At 46.0% G+C, this 22563-nt stretch overlaps 1 protein-coding gene and 1 non-coding gene across 2 annotated transcripts in view; both read right to left on the bottom strand.

Annotated features, from left to right (window-relative positions):
- LOC139049915 (carboxy-terminal domain RNA polymerase II polypeptide A small phosphatase 1-like) overlaps positions 1–22563 on the bottom strand; it is a 293498-nt gene that overhangs the window by 220004 nt on the left and 50931 nt on the right. Inside the window, exon 5 of the mRNA XM_070525805.1 lies at positions 7730–7981. Within this exon, the coding sequence (XP_070381906.1) occupies positions 7730–7981 (252 nt within the window). The remainder of the gene's footprint in view (positions 1–7729; positions 7982–22563) is intronic.
- On the bottom strand, positions 16044–16116 carry TRNAT-UGU (transfer RNA threonine (anticodon UGU)). Its single transcript has one exon. It is a non-coding gene; the product is annotated as a tRNA-Thr (tRNA).

Genomic DNA, 22563 nt, shown 5'->3' on the forward strand with positions numbered 1-22563 from the left:
TCCACAAGCCGGAAAAAGTGGCAAAACGCAGAAACTGCAAGCTGTGCTATGAGCACAAGAAAATCGAGCTCAAAACGAATGTCTTTTGCAGCACATGCCAAGTTCATTTGTGTTTTACGACTGCCCGGAACTGTTTCGTCGAGTGGCACAAGAGCCGTGGGACCTGAGTGGCTGACCACTGGTGCAAGCTAGATTTCACACAAAAAAAAGACAGTTGTAGATATGCGTGCCAAATTTTCACAAGCAAGAAATGAGGCATTGTAGCACATTTTGTATACAGTTAAACCTGGATGTAACGAACCTATATGTAACGAATTCCTGGATTTAACGAAGTTTTTGAATTCCCCAACGCTGCCCCCATTGAAGCCCATGTATTTTCGACCTTGATGTAACGAACGCGTTGCGGCGGTTAGCCTTGATGTAACGAACTCCCAAAGCTGATCAGTCATTACGTTTTGCACTTTTAAGAAAAATTCGGCCGAAGAAATGCTCTAGATTATTGAATATTAATATTGTAAGGAGCCAGCAGCTACGCGAACGCCAGGGATTGCCGCGACCGAGCAAAGTTAGCGATGATGATGATGATGGCGGCAACTAGCGCCGCTCCGTGCCTAACGTAGCAGTCTTTTCAGGCTTTGCTTGTCTAGCGTGACGCCAGGTGGCATTGGTATCGGCAGCTGATTTCTCTTTCAGATTTATTTTGTTTCGTATGGATTTGAGGACAAGCATTCTTATTTAGTGATTTTTATTTGTTTCAACGGCTTAGACGCATTTATGTGTAAGAATTCACTTGAAAAGCAACGCTGATAGCCGGTTCTTTCATTGCCAGGGCGCGGGAAGGGAGAGGGACGATGACGAACGACACTCCATGACGAACGACATGCGTCACATTTTTTTCTTTCTCTGCGTTGCATTCGCCATTTTGAGTGTTGTCCTGCGTTCTGCACGTGTGCGTGTGTCAACTGTGCCCTGGTACTGGTTTGTCCGACTTGTTTTGGAGGTGCTAGGCCTGCCTGTCGGCGTGTAGTCGTGCGTCTCCGCTTCTAACTACGTCGTCGGTTGGTCGTGATGAGTTCTGCTGCCAGAAAACGAAAAGTTCTGTCTTTTGAAGACAAACTCGCAATTTTAAATGCTGTCTCCGCGGGCGAGAAGAAGAAGGACGTTGCCGCCCGTTTCAGCATTCCAGCGAGCACACTATCAACGATTTTGAGTGCGGAACACAGCATCAGAAAGGCAGTGGAGTCGGGAACAAGCTCGAAGAAAAAAAGACTGAAGCTGTCCACATACACTGATGTGGACAAGGCAGTGTTCACGTAGTTTTTGGACACGAGAGCCAGAAATGTACCCATAAGTGGTGCGATCTTGCAACAGAAGGCAAAGGATTTTGCGTGTATCTTGGGCCATGATGATTTCAAGGCACGCAACGGGTGGCTGCAGGGATTTAAGAGCCGGCATGGTGTCGTCGGAAGAGTAATCAGCGGCGAATCTGCCTCCGCAGACAGCGATGCTGCTGCTTCGTGGGTGGCTGACGAGCTGCCTGGAATCCTGAGTCGCTTCGAGACGGCTGATGTCTACAATGCCGACGAGACGGCTCTATTTTATCAGATGCTTCCGGGCCGCACGCTAGCGTTAAAAGGCGATGACTACCGCGGTGGAAAGCAGAGCAAGCTCCGCATAACGATTCTGCTGTGTGCCAACCTCGACGGCACAGACAAGCGAGTCCCGCTAGTTGTCGGCAAAAGTGCCCGTCCTAGGTGTTTTAAGGGGACGAAGCGTATGCCCGTGAAGTATGTGGCGAATTCCAAAGCTTGGATGACTCGGCCAATATTTTCTGAGTGGTTGAAGGAATTTAACCAGGACGTCAAGGGGCAAGGCCGTCAAGTTTGCCTACTGCTGGACAATTGCTCGGCGCACCACGTCGAGGGCCTGCAGCTGTCGAACATCGAACTGCATTACTTCCCGGCCAACTGCACGTCTCTAATACAGCCCCTGGACAAAGGGGTCATTAACAGTTTTAAATGCTGTTACCGGCGCCGACTAATCCAGAAGATACTTCTCGACATCCGTCTGGAACGGGAGATGAAGATCGACATTTATCAAGCAGTCGAGATGCTTGCTGCCTCCTGGCAAGAGGTCAGGGCAGAAGTTATCGCGAATTGCTTTTTAAAGGCCGGAATAGCCAAAAACGCACGGGCTGGTGCCGACGAGGAGGAGGAGGAAGACCTTTCTACTCCGTCCGATGTGGCCGAAGCGTGGGACGAGCTATGCACTAACGGTGGCGTACCCGACGACGTTGAACTGACTGACTTTTTGTTTGCCGACAACGCCGCCGTGGCTACAGAAGAAATGTCTGATGCAGCAGTAGCTGAAAGCGTGCAAAATCCCGATGGCGGTGACGATGGTGCCTGTGAGGCAGATCCGTGTGACGTGCCTTCTGCAAAGGAGGTGATGAACGCAATGGACGTTGTGCGCCGTTTCGTCGGCTCGCTCGACGATGAAGGAGCTCTACACGATTTAGCTTCTTTGGAGCGGCGTGTTGTGCCATCACTTGTGCCGAAGAAGCAAACGGAAATTACGCAGTTTTTTGGTGTAAAATAAATGCTTGAAGGGTGAGTTCACCTTCGCGGATATATTGAGCTATTTGGTTTCGTTTCTGCATCATTCGTACGAGCCTTCACGCGAAACCTGCATGTAACGAAAACCTGTATGTAACGAAAAATTGCGAGCTTTTGTCAACTTCGTTATATCCAGGTTTAACTATCTTGAATTTTTTTTTATTATGTTTTTCCACTTGTATATCCATGACTTTTCCAACTTTTTTATGTTCTTTCAGCAAATCTTGAATTTGAGATTTTTAAAAAAATATTATATATCACTTTTAGGTCTAACCTTTCTTTATGCATGAAAGACCATCTAATTAGCTACATTTTGATAAACATTGCAGCAATATAGCGCAATGACTATGTGTAATAAAAAATAATTTTTGACAACCATCAGAATTGCCTGTTTTTTCCCCCGGTCCCGAAAGAGTTAAGGTGAATGCATTTAAAGGACTTGAACTCTTTTCCTATGTAGTTCTCAAAGTATTGCGGGAGTAGGTAGGTGTCAGTGTCGGAACCTGCCATACTACATATGACTAACTGAGTTTCTCAAGATCAAGAGAACTTCCGATGACAATTGCCATCTCTCTGGCATCCTTAAAAAAAAAAAAAAAAAATGTGGTTTTACGTGTCAAAACCACTTTCTGATTATGAGGCACGCCGTAGTGGAGGACTCCGGAAATTTCGACCACCTAGGTTTCTGTAACGTGCACCTAAATCTAAGCACATGGGTGTCTTCGCATTTCGCCCCATCGAAATGCGGCCGCCGTGGCCGGGATTCGATCCCGCAACCTCGTGCTCAGCAGCCCAACACCATGGCCACCGAGCAACCACGGCGGGTCTCCGGCATCCTGACTAAAATTCAACCATTTGAGTACCAAGCATACTTAAATTTGGCCCAGTTTTTTGTCTGAAAAAGGAAGTCACAGGCCTGTTTTGTTATATTTTCCTGCTCGTAGACCTTGTTTTTCCACAGTTCCTTTCTGCTCTGCCACCACTTATCTCAGTCAACTTGCTTCGTAAACTGGCAAATTACACCCGGCGTTTCGTCTTAGCTGGCAGGTGATGAACAGCAACTACCGTATTTACTTCAACCTAACGCACACTTTCTTTCCGCTAAAACGAGTCCAAAAATTGGATGCGGGTTAGAATCGAGCACGACCCTAAATCTGCAATACCATTTCGCTACTGGCATTTCAACATGGCCGCCTCGTACGCACTTCGAACCTAGCTGCCGTAGCTTTCACCATGTGCTGTAGTATGTGTGCTTAGGCAATGCTTCCTTTGGCGTAGGTTAGTGCACTATTTGTCTTCACGTTTTCTGTGGTTGCTTTATCAGCAGTGCCGACTGCAATGACATGCGGAGTTCATCACGATGCCGCAATGAAAAGGAAAGCGATCACATGTGCAGAGACGGTCGGAAATCAGGCAGCATCATGGAAGTTGGGAGTTCCCGAAACTTGCGTGCGGGACTGGTACAAAAACGGAGGCGTTCTATACCAGCGGATGCTACCTATGGCGCGGCCGCGCAGCTCCTATCTTGAAAACAATCTGCAACGGAGACAAGTCTACGCATCTAGGCGCACCATACTGTGTTCTCTTTTAGTTCACGTCGAAGTGAGAGGCCGCACAAAGGTCGATTCCCTTGCTCCTGCTACCACACTTCCTCACTCTAGCGTTTGAAGAGTTTCCACAGTCACTAAGTGAGATGTGTTCATGTTTGCTTGTGTGCGTGTGATGCTATGCTTGTTAATTTAGCAAGCGAATGCTTCCGAGTTTATATGGTTGATAAAACTACTATCCTTAATTTTGTATCGTTGTCTACTAATTTGCTATCATAATCAACGTTTCATCTCTCGGACAAAACGGCGACTTTTTTTATTTATCACAACTTTTGTGTACTGGGAGTAAATTTTTTATTTTTTTTCCAAATGAGAGAAAGTTGTATTTCTGTATGAAAGAATGAGATGAGCAGTACTGTAAAGGACTTCTTTTTTTAGGTCAAGGTAAACAGGTGCGCGTTACAATCGAGGGTGCGCTAGAATCGAGTAAATACGAGACATTTTGGTCCGATAACTGCAGCAGCTCAGTCTGCGTGGCCAGCTCATTTATGTTAGTCAGCAGATTTTTGTCCTGCGGTACCATAATTCTGTGGAACTCAAGATTCAATTTTCAGCTTCGCCATTCAAGAGTATCAACTCTGCTTTCAGCTTGGTTATCTCTGCATCCCGTTTTTCCACTTTCTCTAGCCTTTCTTTGACATCTTTTCTTGTTGTTCCATATGCGCTAAAAGGCTGTCGTATTTTTCACCCACGAACTGCAATGCCTCCTCAATGCTGTGGACAGATTCCGCCAAGGGCAGCAACTTGTCAAGTTTGGCACTGATTTCTTGCATCTACTGGCGTACATCTCGTGAATACATCTCGTGAGATCTTGTTTTTGTTGTATATAGATGGAAGTTATTTCCACCTGACAAGTGAATTGTATATTTTAGTTGTATGTTGAATCGTAATTTGAATTGCAGTGAATTGTATCTTCCCTTACCTTAGTAGAACATAAGAATTCTTGTTCTTATTGGTTAAAGAAACTTTGTTGTCATTCCTTTTGGCCTTATATCACGATAATTTTACGTTTCTATCCATTCCCGAAAAATGGAATTGATTCATCAGGATGTATTGTGTACTGTACTGTGTATTGTGTTGGTTTCTTTTTTCTAATATAAGCAATGCCGCTGTATGGCTGTCAAGTGCATGGGGGCCTGCGGCTTTGTCAAGCTGTCATTCATGACAGCTTTTACTGCTGGCCTCCTGTGTCATGTGCCCTACATGTGACACAAATAAAGGTATTATTATTATTATTAGTGAGCTTGGCACAACGCCAGGAATGCTGTCGCGTTCAATGCCGAAGGTAACAAGCTTGGCACAGTGCATGCCACACTGTCGCAGATGCATTCAGCGCCAAATATAGTGAGCTCGGCACAGAACTAGGAGTGCTGCTGTGGGCGTGCCGAAGATAGCTTGGCACCAAGAACACTCTTGCGTTCAGTGGCGAAGATAGCGAGCTTGGCGCAGTGCCAAAACACTGTCGTGGATGCCGAATCATGCAAAATGATTACAAAAGTGACACTATCTACAAAGTGATAGCTCAAGAATACCGTCCAAAGATGGCTCTGTTTCCTCCTCAGACGATGATGATGAGTAAAACTTTTTTCCGAATTGCGATTCCTTGAAAATGTTACTGTCTTTTCCCGTTCATCTTGCATTATACATTGTTTTAGGTATTTCAGTTTTTTTTTTGTCGCCAAACTCACCAAACTGCAATGTCACTCCTTGCATTAGATTCGAGTAAATAAGGCAAGTAGAACCTTTGTACTGAGCACCAGTTTGCCAAAATACTGACTTTCCATTGCAGTTTTTAGGGCTGAATTTTTCCACACCATGGAAACATAGCAACCAGGACAAATTATTTCTCAAGACTGGTACAGAGTTTCTAGCAAAATGCTACGCTCAGAGTATTTAAAGCAAACACTTAAATTTTCATCCTCATCATCATCATCGGCCTGGTTACGCCCACTGCAGGGCAAAGGCCTCTCCCATACTTCAACAACCCCGGTCATGTACTAATTGTGGCCATGCCGTCCCTGCAAACTTCTTAATCTCATCCGCCCACCTAACTTTCTGCCGCCCCCTGCTACGCTTCCCTTCCCTTGGGATCCACTCCGTAACCCTTAATGACCATCAGTTATCTTCCCTCCTCATTACATATCCTGCCCATGCCCATTTCTTTTTCTTGATTTCAACTAAGATGTCATTAACTCGCGTTTGTTCCCTCACCCAATCTGCTCTTTTCTTATCCCTTAACGTTACACCTATCATTCTTCTTTCCATAGCTCGTTGCGTCCCATAGCTCGTTGCGTCAATTTTCATCCTAAGGCTTTCATAATGAAGGAAATCCTATGATTACCCTCTTTGAGACCATCCCACGCAGCTGAGTGCTCCACTGTTTGCGGGCCCCTCCATACGCCAACAGATTTCATGATATACCAAAGACCTTGATTCTCTGGCAGGAAGCAGGGCTTCCTCGAGAGTAAGGGCTTTCTTTCATAATCGTGCAGTGGTTAGATACTTTGCAGAGACAGTCATGACCCGGGCTTGCTTGGTGAGGGAACTTTTAGTGATATATAGAACCCCGTTGATGCGTTTTGCAAAGGACTGCGTGAAAGAAATGAAAGAAACAAAGGCAACAGATCACCACAGCAATGTCAGTAACAGCTCTGAATGGCTGCCAGTACCATTATTAGATGCCTCAGCATCCATACTGTGACTGGGGATGGCATGCCCGCATGTGTATAATTAACTGACACATACAATGTTCCATGACAGTGGCCCCTTTCCACTCTTGAAATGCTTCACCGCATAACACAGCTTTATTGCGACGAAGCTCACTAAAGAGAACCAGCAATTATGGAATGCATATAAGACCCTTGCTGGCCCCAAAATAAATGCAGCCATATGCTAAGCACATTTGGCCCAATGTGCGTGGTTCCCAATAGATTTTAACCGATGCACACTTCTTAAGGTGCTTCACGAACTGCTCTGTGCACATTGTCTCCCGATATACTTGTCTGGCATGTTGTCTGGCTCGTGCAACTCCAGTCCTTGTTGCAACGTATTCGCCGTTTGTTACAACTTAACGCACGGTTCTTGCAACTTACTGGACGCTTGTTACAACTTAGTGAACATGTGTTGCAACGTTTACATTTATTGTCCTCGCAGCAGCACGTGAGAGCTAACTTCCCTCTGCACCGTTACAATTACGTGACACCCGCGTTCAAATGAAATATAAGATGCGGGAACATTGCAGAATGGCGACGGATGAAATGGCAACATGTTACATGGGAGTCAATGGAATTCACATCAGGACCACAGAAACGCAACGTAGTAGCCAGGAAAACACAACAGCATGGAACATATCAACAGGGTTCGACTGTAGCACAAAGAAAAGCTTGCGACATGAGTGGTGTTCCTCCAACAACAGTGTAGCCAAACACATCACAGTGCGTTCTCGCACCTAAATTAAGCCTCATGCCCAGCTGTGACCATTCAAGAATGTGGCAAGTCAAGGCGTACCTTTGCAAGGCTGGCTGTGAATAAGACACATTCGTAGGCATCGCCGACTCGCTGCAAAAACTCGTCCACGTAAGGCCTCTTGAGGACATACACCTGGTGCACTGTGCCGTCAATTTCCACAGGCACCACGAAGTCAGCATTGCTGATGGGCTTGAATGAGCTATGGACCAATGTCTCGTCTAGGTCAATGATGAGGCAGATCTTGTGCATGTCCTGATGCCGCACAGGTGGCAGCAGGAACTTGCCCTGCAGCTGAAAAATCAGATTGCTTCATTCACAACCTTGATCATACTGGAACAACAAAGCAGCATTCCCTTGAGTTGGTGGTGGAAACAACACAGTCTTTCACATCATCTCTGCTGCCGCAAATTGACACATGGCAGAAAAACACAAGCTCAAAAGCAATATTGAAGGACAGTCACATAAAGAAACTGCACAAGACATTATTCAGGGCTCAAGAACAAATCTAAAGACAAATACCCTAAAATATAACAAGCTCTATAACCAGGCTCACGCACAATGATGTCACACATGAAAGGCGCTCACATGAATAATTTGGAATGGCAATATAGAAGAGCTGTGCAAAGGCATCAAACATTGAAAATCCAGTCCTTTGAATACAAGTACACACACAGAGAGCACATGATTGTACTGCATGGAGACATACTCAATGAGCAAACGTGAAATTAAGGACACAGCATAGCCATCGCAATGTGTACCGAGCCACAAAGTGAGCATCACTTAAAAAAAAAAACGCAAGAACATCACAAGGAGCAGTGACAAAGAATTGCTTTAAAGGACAACTGCAACTATATTTTGGGCCTAGATTCAGAACAGCTCTTCATGGAACATCTTAGGTTCAACAAATTAGTGGATGCATCATAAAAGGCTCACGATCACGCGACTCCTCGGCAGCATGATCTTAGACACCACAATGAAAAATCTTAGATATGATGCTTAGATCACAGTTGCTAACCACCATGTGCATGCATTGTCTGTTTAGGCTGCTAATAAGAATTACCAACAGCTGTGCAGAGATTGTCTCAGAAAACCCTCTCCAACTTTCATATCTCAAAACGTTTGTGCACTGGACTCTGGATAACTCACAATCGACTTAGAAAATAGCAAAAAAGAGGCAACAAGGAAGTGTCAACTTTGCCTGCACCCGGCGGCAGCTTGCTAGCAAAGCCAGACGCCACCCTGAACCGCACTCCCCACTTCTTGCTATCCCCAATTGCTCGACTGATCGCTGCCACTTTGTTGTGACCTCATGCAGCAACGGCAAGTTGTTTTTAACCCGAAAGTCTTAGGCCGGGCTTCCTGTTTTGTGCCTACTGAGCAATTAAGGATGTAGGCATAGAAAGGTTATAAAGGTTTGCTTTATTAGCGTATATTTTTTTTTCAATGGAGACATTTAGGTATCATTTGTTTTATTCCCGAGTGATTCTATAAAAGAAAGGTGGCCGGCAGCCTGGACACTTATAAAGGTAGTAAGGTATGATAGTGCTTAGAACTGTCTTGTGGTCAAACTCAATTGGCGTCAACGGGCAACAGCATTCCTGGCGTGTTCCTGGCATTGCTGTGCATTTTCAAAGCGATATTAAATCAAAACAATAAATCAATTAAAACTGACAGTGTTCTTTCAGAACTCTTCTTAATTACACGATAACAGGTCGATCACTACAAGAGGAACTGAAGCTCAAAGTTTCATTTTTTAATTCTGCACTGAAACCTCAGCACCGGTACGTCCATGTGACGTCACAGATTTCAAACAATTTTTTCGTATTTGGGTCACGTTGGCTCAGTAAAAGTTTCCGAAACTTACCATATTCCGTTTTTGGCTCCTTGAGAAAACAATGTAGCCAATCTTTACCACCAAAGAATTAACTTGGCCTTAGCAGATGTCAAAATCCATGACATCATGGGGTGCGGGAACCTTGAGGCAGCGTCACCACCAACCTTTTGTTTTTATTTTCTGGCTTACCAAGCGCCTCCTTGCAATAAGAGTGGTGTTTTTGGTATTACGAAAGAATAATTTACTCAGATAAGAAGGAATCATTTTTCTCTTTAGTATCCCTTAGGATTTCATTTGAAGAACAAACCTCTTTCGTAGCATTTTTTTCTAAGGTGACCCCCGACGACTGTCACCGCCCGGTGGCACTGCGGCGGCTCACCTTTGAACATTCGTATGAATGCGCGCTATGTCACTGGAGCTCTAACAACACAGTTTCACCACACATGCACTCACTGTCACATTGGATAGCTTAACCTCTTATTGTTTGGAACTGCCTATAAAATGGTCTTTTCCGACTCCCATTTACCCGTCCACAGAACTCCATATACGAGCCTACCGCTTATAGTGCAGCCATGCAAGATGAAATACTGGTTATAACGCAACTTCCGCTGGATAATCCCACAGACAAGCGCGGTAGCAAGCGTGCTTCTCAACAAGTGTGCCGCCGATGGGAGGGAAAGGCAATGAAGGCGATGCAGAAGACAAACGAAGGAACTAAATAAAAAAGCGGTGGGAGCAGTGCGATACGGGCGTGTGGGTGTTGCCTAGGCGACGGAGAAACTTTTGCTTGGCCGCTTCTCAGCAGTGGATGCTCTGCACTGAACACAGATATTGCATGTGCAACATCGTCTGCCATCAGTTTCAGCGGTGTTCTGCAAATTTAGCTCCGAGCTCTTAGGCTTCTATGTCCACATGAAAGCTTCCGCCGTTCCTACCAGTACACATACATAGAAACTTGATAGGCATTTTCAGTAGTTGCTGCAGCTGATCACCCGAGAAACCAAACTCCACTTTACATGCACTGCTGTCAGTTGAGTCTGTGAGTGCGACCACATGCCCAATCTCTATACCATCGTCTACGGGTAAAAAAAGGCGAGCATCCCGCGACACCCCCACTTGCAAGACCTAACCAGTGCACCTCATCGGGAGTCGGCGACTAGAGCTGTGGTTTGCTGCTGAATCAACGAAACGCCTTAGTGCCTATACGGCATAGGCAACACTCAAATGGCAGCAACTTCGTTCGGGGCCCCCATGTTTTCAACATTACCAGCACGCAAATCAGTCCAAGAAATGTAAAGACACACTGGGCCTCTTCGATTACTAGTCCCTAACAGTCCCGGACTGCTTCGGATGGAGACCCACATTCGGTTTTCTCATAATGGTAGCTTCCAAGGCTGTTCGAGAAAGCTGCCAAATTGTGTGGTTTTCACAGCGTTTGGTTGTCAGATCAGAAGCCATAGACTGTCCGCGAACTCTTAGAGCTTCCAGCAGATTTTCACTCATACCAGCGCAAGCAGCTAGCAGACGATGGCTGTCTGAAAAAGATGTGTGCGGCATCTGCTGCCATGTTGTGTAAGCTGCTGTTGGCTTCGGAGTGCTTTGCGCATTGCAGATGGCAAATATTGTGCACTCAGCTATCACGTCTGTTAGATCGGTGCTTTCTGTCCCATTATGCAAGCTTTTGATGAGCAGTGTAATTGCTGCTGCATTAGTCTCAGTGTTTTTTAAATAGACAATCACAGTAATCAGGCATAATGCTTGCTTTTCTTGATGTGTTTCATGAAATCTGTCATGCTCTTTGCTGTATGTACCGTTTTTACTTGCATAATGATCGCACCCGTGAATTTTATCGTAAAAATTTGATTTTCTTTCTTTCCCATGCAATAATCGCACCCTGAACTTGTTGCAGCAATATGTCATGTGCCAAGTCTAGCTAATAATGATTGCGCTTGCCATCTGTCAAATGCTACGCGAACGACTCTTGAAGGCATAAAGCGGTCTGCACGAACCCAGAATTCTTAAGCAGATGCCTCATTTACCGTATTTACTCGTATAATGATCGCATTTTTTTGTCCGAAAAATTCACGCAAAATCAGGGGTGCGATCATTACGCAGGTTAAATTTCCTGTGAAAAGAAAAACATTTTTTTTCGTCCCGCGTTTGCTGCAGGACACCAAAACAAAAATGCCGACCAGCGGAGCGAGCCGAACATGCTGAATGCGATTTTTTTTTCTTCTTGCGAGTACATTACGTGCATTAAAAGTTTCTTCCGTATCAGTAATTAAAAATATTGTTAATAACAAGTTTGCGGCAATAACGTAGCCATGTCCACTTTGAGGGGACATAAACAGATGGGCGTGTTTAGCTGCAAGTGAAATAGAAACACATGGCCGGCATGCTGCGGAAACTGCGGCATCTGTCTTTACTATCCTAATACGGCATGTTTCCTCTAAGCGTGGGTGAATATCTTAGCTGCGTTACAAGTGTCGGTGTACGAATAGGGTACACTTTTAACATATCAGTGTAAACGTGGCTACTATCGTTGCCGCTCGCGATTTGTTGCGTGCCCACGAGTGCAGACAAGGAGAATGGAAAGGTGCCTTTGTTGTTGTTGACCACAATCATTAAGCCTGTTTCACATGCAAGCGATTGAGCGAATGGAGCGAACAGCGGCGCGGCGCTGCGAAGCTTTTCGCGAGGTTTCGTTTCACATGCATTGCCGCCGCGCATTTTCCGCCGCTGCGAATATCAGTGTTGCTGGTTAAAAATACGGGACTTTCAGCCAGTTTCGGTAGTTTGCGACTACCAATATAAGTATGGCTTTGTCCTTGCCACTCAAATCTTTATTTTATAAATACATATTCTGCGCTTAGCAATTATCAATTCGTTGAAAAGCTCTCTTGGCATGTCGCCCGTACCAGGTGTAGCAAGTAAATAAACATCCTTCTATGCGCAGGCTTTCCCGCACTAGTCCTCCACTGGTCACGTGTCGAGACAGGCCGTTCGGAAGCGGTGCTGCCGCTCTGCCGCTGCGACGAAATTCCAACTTGACCGAACCTCGCCGCTCCCGCCGCTAGTGCCGCCGTCGCTCGAAACAGATTTCTGCGGCGTGGCGGCAGGATTCGCGAGCATTTTCGCTTGCATGTGAAACAGGCTTTATAAAGCCTACACATAACAAAGAAAAGTTTGGTGGTAGCTTTTTTTTATCATGGAAGTGCAAAAAAGTGGCGAGAGGAATGAAATGGGGCATCTGCATAAGAATGTTTGGTGCGTGCAGACCGCTTGGTTTGTCTTGAAGAGTCGTTTGCGTAGCATTCGACAGATGGTAAATGCGATCAATATTAGCTAGACTTGGCACACGACATATCGCTGCGGCAAGTTCGGGGTGCCATCATTATGCGAGTAAATACGGTATTCGTGCGTGTTTTTTGTGTGAACAGCAGCACGGTTCAATCACAATTTTCCTTGCGTTCACGTGCAAATTTCACTTCAATTTCCCATGTGACGAGCTTGCTTACAGTAGTCATAAGTGGCACGAAAAGGGAGAGTGCGACAAAATTACACTACGATTGCACTTTGCAAACACATTCTTGCACTCTAAACCGTTATATTCCACTATGCAAGCTTTGTGGTTGTGTCGGTGACGTGGCCTCTAAGAGTGCCGAATCTCGAAAACCACGCTAATGAATTTGCTGAGAGGCGAGCTGGGTACAAGCAGACAGCCAGAATATTGACTTCCGGTCACTGTGCTTTCAAGTGAAACCTCAGACCACCTCACGTAGTACCCAGCAGCAGCTAGGTCACGTGTCTAATGTACCTTTCTTCCAAATCTAGTCAGACCGGAAGCCACAGACAGTTTTCAGACAGTCTGAGACTGCATAATCGAAGAGGCCCACTGTACAGCGTCAAAAATTTTGGCCACCATTCTACTTTAGTTGTGTGCAGTTGATGGCAGCACCGAAGGAATTTCAAATAATCGAGCAGGTCTGAAAGTTAAGTCAGCGACTTGCTTTTCCCTATGTTGCATTCTTGCTCCATTTTAGTACTTAGCTTCATGTAAGGACCACAGGTCCTCAAGAATTAACCTTCTAACGTTCATAAATTTAAATAATTGCAAACATCCTCGTCATGTGCTTCTGCACGTGTGCAGCCATTGAAACATGTTTTGGTTATAGCGAGGTAATGCTTATACCGTAAAATACCGCAGAAGCGTCCAGTTTTGCACAAGCGCCTAGTATTAACATTTCCAAAACTTGAGAATTCTGAAAACTATATGTTAAGCACCCACTCCTTCCAAAGCACCAGCCGAAATATTCACCCCACTGCGGTCACTGCGAGACCGCTAAAGGTGGGGATATTCACTCCTTTGTGGTGGGGAAAGACAGATGGGGGTGAACATCATGCAGAGTGACAACGAATGATCCTTGAAAGAAAACCAAGTGGAAAACAGGGCTTTTGCGAAACACATCTTGATCAAGCGTGCACGCAGCCGGTGTTCCCACCCTATTCGTGCAATCAGCCAGCCGCACGAGCACTTGCATAACCAACTCGCAGGCACCGGAGAACCCGTGGTCAGTTTAAGTCTCGTGAGTGACGACCTATTCTGCACCAACTTGGAACAGTCATTAAGTGACAATAAGCAAGTGCTAGTATACCCCATCATTTGCCAAACATGCTTTCTTCGATTCCACAGCCACCGTAGCCCTGCCTCACGTTTTTTGTTGGCCGCCATCTCGGCCGGACAAGCAGCCATGTCTAGATTAACCAAATTTGCAGTTAAAGTGGGGTGGGCGCTTCTGTGGTATTTTACAGTAGTGAAGATATCCGTGATTCCGGCGACATACACTATAAGCGATCTATGCTGCCTATGATGCCAGCAGCCTTCTAGGTGCTGTATACAATGGGCAGCACCACAAGCTTCGCATGCTTGCTGTCGCTGCCATTACTTCGCCCTTCGAGCGAAACTGTATTCAATAAAAGAGTGCACACATTTATAGACTCGTATTTGTGTATGTGCAATGAAGCTGCCACTGCTTCCGTCTCACTTTAAGACCGATACCTCTGAAAGAAGGCTAAGCCAACCTTTTTTTTCCCTCTCATTTATGGTACTGTCAGTGACGTATCAGTGTGGTCACAGTGTATTAATTGCGACCTCGAGAAAGATCAACGGTACTTTTGTGCAGATGCGATCAGTCCCCGAGCTATGCCCGAGAGAAGCCAGTATGAGAGCCCACAGAGTTTCAGCGAGATCGCAGGCCGATAAGGCCGCTCGCTTCATGTTCGTGCAATGATGAGGTGTAAGTGATGCGTCCCTCATTGGTGTCTGTTGAAGTCGTGACAAATGTGTTCTTCCGCAGTTCAGTTTCGGTTTTCAACTGAAACTGTCCGCAATTCATTATGATGCAGAAAGTAGCAGTGTCATCTTTTTGGATGTCTGGAACCAATTATGCACGGATGACCGGCTTCAAATGTTGCATTAGGATCAATTATCTTGATTCAGGCACACTGTCCTAGCAAAGTGGCAATAATGCTGCTGCCCATAGATGCCAACTTGCCTGGTGACGATGCATGCGAAAGTGACCAACAACATTACTGGCAGTATTTTGGAAGAAATTTCATTGCAGTTGGCCTTTAAGTATACAGCGTTGGGTAGATGAGTTAATCAACATCCATAATACAAACTGTGTGCAATTCCAGGGGACATTCTTACAACATAGAGACCCTGGAAAGTGGCCTTTGTGTTGCTATACACATATACATTTTCACCAATGAGATCACTATGGGAACAACAAATCCTGTAAAAATATGTGACTATTCAAAATACTGAACATACATAAAATTTAATATCACATTTGTACTTAATTTGAAAAAGCAAGCACTGAACATTTCTTTAACAGCATTCAACATGTCAACATTGAAAAACTCAAAAGGTAATTGAAGCTCACCATTTAGAACAGTAATGATTTTGGCACCAAAAGCACAATCACTGAAAGACATAAAGACGGGACACTTTAAACTTTATTTTTGTACACAGTTGGCTTATAAAAGGATTTCTTCTTTCTTAACGTATGTACACAGTGCATGTGATCACACCCACTTCGCACTAACTTCACAGATAACGTGATTTATGAATGAAACAAATCAACCCGTGGGTTGCTCTTACAATTGTTACATTTTTTATTAAAAAACGCTTCCAGGATTGCACAAGACACTGCTTTTTTGCTCCATCCAAAGATCTCCATAAAGCGTCGCTCACATGCGCACCTAGATGTGCACCATCCGTATTATTCTCGACATTAGGTGCACATTCCCTCACTCGATCTTTGACGAGTCAGGGATGTGAGTGTCTACAAGCCCTATCGGGACTTCTAGACCACCTCTATATGGCATGCTTCACTTTATCATAAGAAGCCAACAAACACTGACATCAACGACAACATGGGGGAAATCACTTGTACTTACTAAACGAATTAAAGAAATGATAAATTAATGGAAATGAAAGTGGAGGAAAAAACAACTTGCCGCAGGTGGGAAATGATCCCACATCTTCGCATTACAAATGCGATGCTCTACCAATTGAGCTACCGCTGGCACCGTCTTCCCATCCACTTTATTGGGTATTTATGTTTCCTCCTAGACCCTTTGGAGTGCTAGCCACTGCCACCACTCGCAAACCTTGGTGGCAAATTTAGTTTTTTGGCTGGTGAGCATCATTCCCCGCAATGTGAGGGCACAACTAGGCCAGTTAGTTTGTTACTGTATGAATACACGGAACCTTGGCTGTGCGTTGCCCGATTTTGCGACGTCCTGGGTTTTATGACAGATTAGTGAAGTCCTGGCAAGCTCCCTATATAGACAATGCATTTAAAACCTCAATTACACAATGCAAGAATATACACGTCCCGTCTCATTCGGCGTGCAAAAGTGCGAACCCAACGGCAGCTGCACAAGAAACACTGCCCACCTGTGTCAGAGCACCCAACTCGGACTGCTTTTTAGGCTCCTCCCTTTTCCTGCCCCCTAAACCACACCAACCTTTGGCCCTTCCTTGTCGTCTCATAGACACCAGGCAATTTGGACCGGTGGTGCCACGAATGTAATGGCATGCAACGTAGATGCCAGCCGTGTTGGTTGATTATATTCCATCATTTCTTCTGTTCCGAGTTGCCGAAATACTCACAAAACCAAATCTAAACAAATGTTGCATTTTTCGGTGCACAAAAACATGACTAAAATCAGTTTTCATAGCAACCTCACCAGCTTGAACGGGGGAAAGCCTGAATATACAGGGTGTTTCAGCAACCAGTTTCTAAATATTTTAAGATTGCCTGTGACAGATAGCACAATTCTAGTCCATGAAGTGCTCTCTACTTGAAGAGGCAGACATTACTCGCACAAAAAATTGAAATGCATAATGAACAAGATTAAAAAAATTAACTACTTAAGTTTTAACTAATTCCTTTGTGGCATTTATGGCAATTTGCAAATTCTAGCTGAGGAGTTCGCAAAGTGGTTCTACTTGAAAAGAATTGTGTGGATAACACTATTTGCAAGATATGCGCCGTCAAACTTGTGGTAAAGACGCACTGTCGTTCTGCTTAATTTTTTAACAAAACAGTGTTTTATGCATTGAAGCACACAAGTAACTGGAACACCAATGCAGTGCTCCGCAAAGTTCGGGAATTAATATTGTCACTTAGTAGTGACGGTGAACAATACAGCGGCAAAACTGTTAATGACGAAACTAACTTTTCTGGGTGAACTTGTGCCCGCAAAAGCAAGTTGCACTCAAAGCACAGCAATAAAACCGAACACAATTGGCAATCGGCGAAATCTAATCTGCCGGTCAAGCACGCCAGCTTTTATAGATGAGCCATAGAAGGGAGTAATCGCTGGTGTCCACGTGTCTTCCAGAAAGTTCTACACAATTCGCGTCACACATGCAGTCAGATTATGCAAGCCTGGTCACAACAAACAGCCGAAGTAACTATCGATAACATTTGAGAGACTTCAGATACATGCAGGCAGGTCCCGTGCTGAGCGATAACATTTGTTAGAAGGTGAAAAGCGGTCACCCAAAAAAGATAAACAAGTACACATGTCAATGCCCTCTCAAAAAGCATCGTCCTGATGCTACACATATAAAAGGAGAGCAAAAACAAACAAAACGATACTTATTAAACAGTAACAAAACAATGAAGAAACAAAGTCCAAAGAAATACCATCAAAAAAAAAAATCATGTTCACTTTGAAGGATGTGTAACATGGCGTGTACGAGCCAATGTACGCATCGTTGGCTCCATTGTTTCACCCGTTGCTGTTCATTGTTTCACGTGTTGCTCCAATTTTCACCCGTGCTGTAATACATCGGTTATCACAAACAAAGCTATGAGGCTCCACCAACCATTGAGTTACCCCCAGTGATATTAAGTCCGAAGTTCAGCTATGCAAAGGCCGAAAGTTAATTAATGCTGGTTGGCTTAAGTTGCACAACATGGACTATTTCAGGTCGTGAGCGGCACCACTGTGATAGCGAAATGCCGTCTGGCACAACCTCATAGTCGAGTGTGCCAATGCATCGGATGATCTTGTAGGGTCCTAAATAGCTATGAAAAAGCTTCTTGCCAAATCCTCGTCAGCGTATTGGGGTCCAAACCCAAACATGGTCGCCGGGCTGGTACTCGACGTAGCATCGTCGAAGGTTGTACTCACAGCTGTCAGTCCTCTGCTGGTTCTTGATCCGCAGGCGGGCGAGCTGTCGGGCTTCTGTGCGCTGGAGATAAGTGGTGATGTCAAGATGCTTTTCGTTGGTGACATGCAGCAGCATGGTGTCGAGAGTCGTCGTTGGGTTCCTGCCGTAAACAGCTTGAATGGCGTGATCTGTGTTGTTTCTTGCACCATCGTGTTGTAAGAAAAGGTTACATACGGTAGGACGGCATCCCTGGTCTCGTGTTCAACGTCAACGTACATTGCTAGCATGTCGGCGAGGGTCTTATTCAGGCCCTCATAAGACCATTCGTCTGCTGGTGGTAGGCAGTTGTCCTCCTGTGGCTTGTCTGGCTGTATTGCAGAATGGCTTGAGTGAGCTCTGCTGTAAAGGCTGTTCCTCTGTCGGTCATGGGGACTTCTGGGATGCCATGTCGCAGCAGGACGTTCTCAACGAAGAATTTCGCCACTTCAGCTGCGTTACCTTTCAGCAGAGCTTTCATTTCAGTGAAGCGGCTGAGGTAGTCTGTAGCCATGACGATCCACTTGTTTTCAGAGGTTTAGATCGGAAAGGGTCCCAACAAATCCCTCCCAATCTGCTGAAATGGTCGACAAGGAGGCTCAATCGGCTATAGTAATCCCGCTGGCCTTGTCAGTGGTGTCTTGCATCGCTGACAGTCATGGTCAGTAATACCTTTCAGTATTCTTGATAGCGTCCAGGAGAATCCAAGGTGCCCAGAAGTCGGATCATCATTAGGGCGTGCAGTACTTCTGGACGCAGCACTGAGGGAACAAGAAGAAGGAAGTTGGCGCAGACTGGTGAGAAGTTCTTTACGAGTAGGTTGTTCTGAAGCAAGAACGAAGACAATCCTGGCTTAAATGCCCTAGGGACAACCTCGGTGTTCCCTTCCAAATACAGTCGCCGAGCGTTTATTCGGACCTCAAGGGGGCTGCGGAAGTGTCCAAACAAACAGGTGTCTGAAAAAGCAGATTACGAAAAAAAAAAAGAACTTTATTTCCCCGCACATATTCGGGCTAGGCAGTAGGCTTGGAGAAATCATGAATGCGCTGTTGCCCGCTGTTCCGTTTATGCACAATCAGATAAGCCTGAATCTCGGAGAGGGTCCGTCGTCTTCCGACTCGGAGTCATCATCCGGCGGTGCAGCAGAAACCTGACAAATGATCTCGCCGTCGTCGAGTTCTGCGCATGTCAGTACAGCAGTGTCAGCACCTGTGAAACTGTCAAATGAGATGGTGTCCGGAATCACAATGCAACCACTGCGCAGGTCTCAGCAGAACAATTTCGGCGTCAGTACGGAGCACATCGGAAGGTGACAAATCCTAGGCCTCCCGGCACCCGCTTGCCGGCATTCCCCAGCGCAGTCTGCGCGAGCACTGTCGGTGCCATTAGACACTTGACGCGATGTTTCCGTATGCAGCGTTGGATCACTGCAACCTCGACTCAGCACACAAAGCAAACAACCACCACGCCGTCACACCGACACCAGTCGCACAAACGAAAAACGTGGCCTACTCGCAGCGTCGTGCACGAAGAAACAAATCAGCTGCTGAATTTTCTTGACATGGCTTACTAAGCTGAGGCTGGAACTGCTGTGGCCACTCTATCGAACCAGGCAGAAAGGATGATGATGAGTGTGGATTTGCAGTAGCGCGACTTGGTGGGGCAGCAAGAGGCTCCGTTCAAGACAAAAATGGCGTTCAGCAAGTCGAACCATGCACCGAGTCGGTGCATGGTGCTTCTCGATCGAGTTGGCTCAAGGAGTGTCCGAAAAATCAGAGCAGAGGTTGCAAGGTGTCCGAACTTTCGGCAGTTGTTATACATTATGGTCTATGGGGAGAATGGCGGTGCCGTGAAGCAGACCGAATAATCGAGCCTGTCCGAATTTTTGGAGTCCGAAAAATCAGTCGGCGACTGTACTTGACAAGGCTTTTTAGCTTCGGGTCTGCACGTTACTGTTCAGCAAGGTATTTTGTGCTTATTCCAAGGAAGCCATCGTCATCCTCGGTGTCTTGCGGTGGCGGGTCAATGGGGGCGCGTGATAGGCGATCGGCATCAGAGTGTTTCTGTCCGGACTTGTAGATTACAGTGATGTCATTCTTGCAGTCTGAGGCTCCACCACGCCATCCATCCTGAAGGGTCCTTCAATTTCACTAGCCAACACAACACGTGATGGTCGCTGACAACTTTGAATGGCCTGCCATATTGGTAGGAACGGAATTTTGCTGTCACCCATATGATGGCGAGGCATTCCTTTTCGGTCGTGGAATAATTTCCGTCTGCTTCCGACAGCGACCGGCTAGCATAAGCTATCACGTGTTCAAGTCCGTCTTTCATCTGGACTAGGACAGCACCGAGGCCTGGGCTACTGGTGTCAGTTTGGATTTCGGTAACGGCGCCCTCGTTGAAGTGCGCAAGTACCGGTGGTGACTGCATGCGTCGTTTGAGTTCTTGAAATGCGTCGGCCTGCAGCATTTTCCACTTGAACTCGACATCACATTTAGTTATCCTGGTGTTAACAGCGCAAAACGTAGTAGGGACACAAGACGAGCAGATGGCACCACAGCACTTGTGGTGTCGTCTTCTCATCTCGTATCCCTTCCATGTTTTGCGCTGTTAACACCAGGATGGAAAACCAACAAGCCCAAGCTGCTATTCTAGCAAAATACATTTAGCTAGATGTGTTAGCGATGCGCGAAAAGCCCTTGACAAAGCGCCTGCAGTAGGCACACATGCCAAGAAATCTTTAAACTGCCTTCTTGTCGATGAGTGGCGGCAGCTTTGAAATTGCAGCTGTCTTCTACGGGTCGGGGAGGACTCAAAATTTGCAGATGACATGGCCAAGGAACAGAAGCTCATCGTAAGCAAAGTGGCACTTTTCCGGCTTCAGAGTGAGCCCTGATGGCCTCTAGTACTATCACAAGCCGCTTAAAGTGATCGTCGAAATTTCCGGAAAAGACAATGACGTCATCCAAGTAAACAAGACAGGTCTGCCACTTCAATCCTGCTAACAACGTGTCCATCACGCGGTGCAGGCGCCAAGCATAGTCCGAATGGCATGACCTTGAACTCACAAGGAGGAAAACCGCATGGCACGATTTCAGGCGCGATTGACGCACAGATGGTGGGACGTGCGCATCAGTTTGACACGTGCCCAGCATGATCCGTCAAAAAATGGCGCCGCCGCGTGCTGCTGCTCTGTGTAGAAAAAAAAATAAAAAAAACCCGGCCCGCGGCGCGACCGCCAATCAGAGTTCAGGTAAGAGACGTGGCATTTTGGTTTTGCCACCAGATGGCCCTGCTCTCTGCGCATCTTGACGGAACCTCTCTGCCGCAATTTTTTTTTTTTCTCGGCAGAACTGGCGCGTGCGTCAAAGAAAGCACGTGCTACTGTGATTTCGTTTGCGCACAGTGTTGGTTTGCGCATCGTGTTCACCTAAAATGGACAAAGCAACCTTGAACGAGGCCCTAATAACTGAAGTGGAGAAGCGTCGCATCCTGTGGGACGTACGCGACCGCAATTACAAGAACAACATTAAATGTAACCAGGCCTGTCTAAGCATGATGAAGGCAGTCTTTTTGCAATCTCTCTCGTCGACTTCTATTTGCGTTGAGTTCCATCGACGAGAAGTATTTAGTGTTGCAGAGTCGATCCAATGCATCGCCTATCTATGAGAGGTGGTATAATGTCCTTCTTCATGATCTTGTTCAGACGTTGATAATCGACGCAGAAATGTAGGGTTCCGTCCTTTTTCTTCACCAAGACTACAGGAGATGCCCACGGGCTTTTGTACGGCTGGATGATGTCGCCACGCAGCATTTCGTCGCCTCGGTGCCTTATAGCCTCACGTTCTCGTGTAGAAACTCGATAAGGGCTCTGGCGGAGTGGTCGAGCACACTCTTCGGTTATTATGCGATGCTTTGCGACTGGCGTTCGTCGAATCCTTGATGACGTCGAAAAGCACTCTTTGTATCGTCGAAGTAAGCTTCTCAGCTGTTGTTGCTTAATCATGGGGAGACTTTGGATTTATGTCGAAGTCTGGTTTGGGAACTACGGTCACCGGGTAGATACGGCAGAATCCAAGAGGACAAACGCAATGCTGGTTTCCAGAATTTCATCGATGTATGCGATCGTCGTGCCCTTGTTGATGTGCTTGAACTCCTGGCTGAAGTTTGTCAGCAACACTTATGTGTTTCCTCCGTGCAGTCGAGCGATTCCTCTAGCGACGCAAATTTCACGGCCGAGCAGTAGACGTTGGTCGCCTTCGATAACGCCTTCTACATCAGCAAATATTTCCGTGCCGACCGAAATAA

Source organism: Dermacentor albipictus, chromosome 1 (genome assembly GCF_038994185.2).
Source record: "Dermacentor albipictus isolate Rhodes 1998 colony chromosome 1, USDA_Dalb.pri_finalv2, whole genome shotgun sequence".
Lineage (NCBI taxonomy): Eukaryota > Metazoa > Arthropoda > Arachnida > Ixodida > Ixodidae > Dermacentor > Dermacentor albipictus.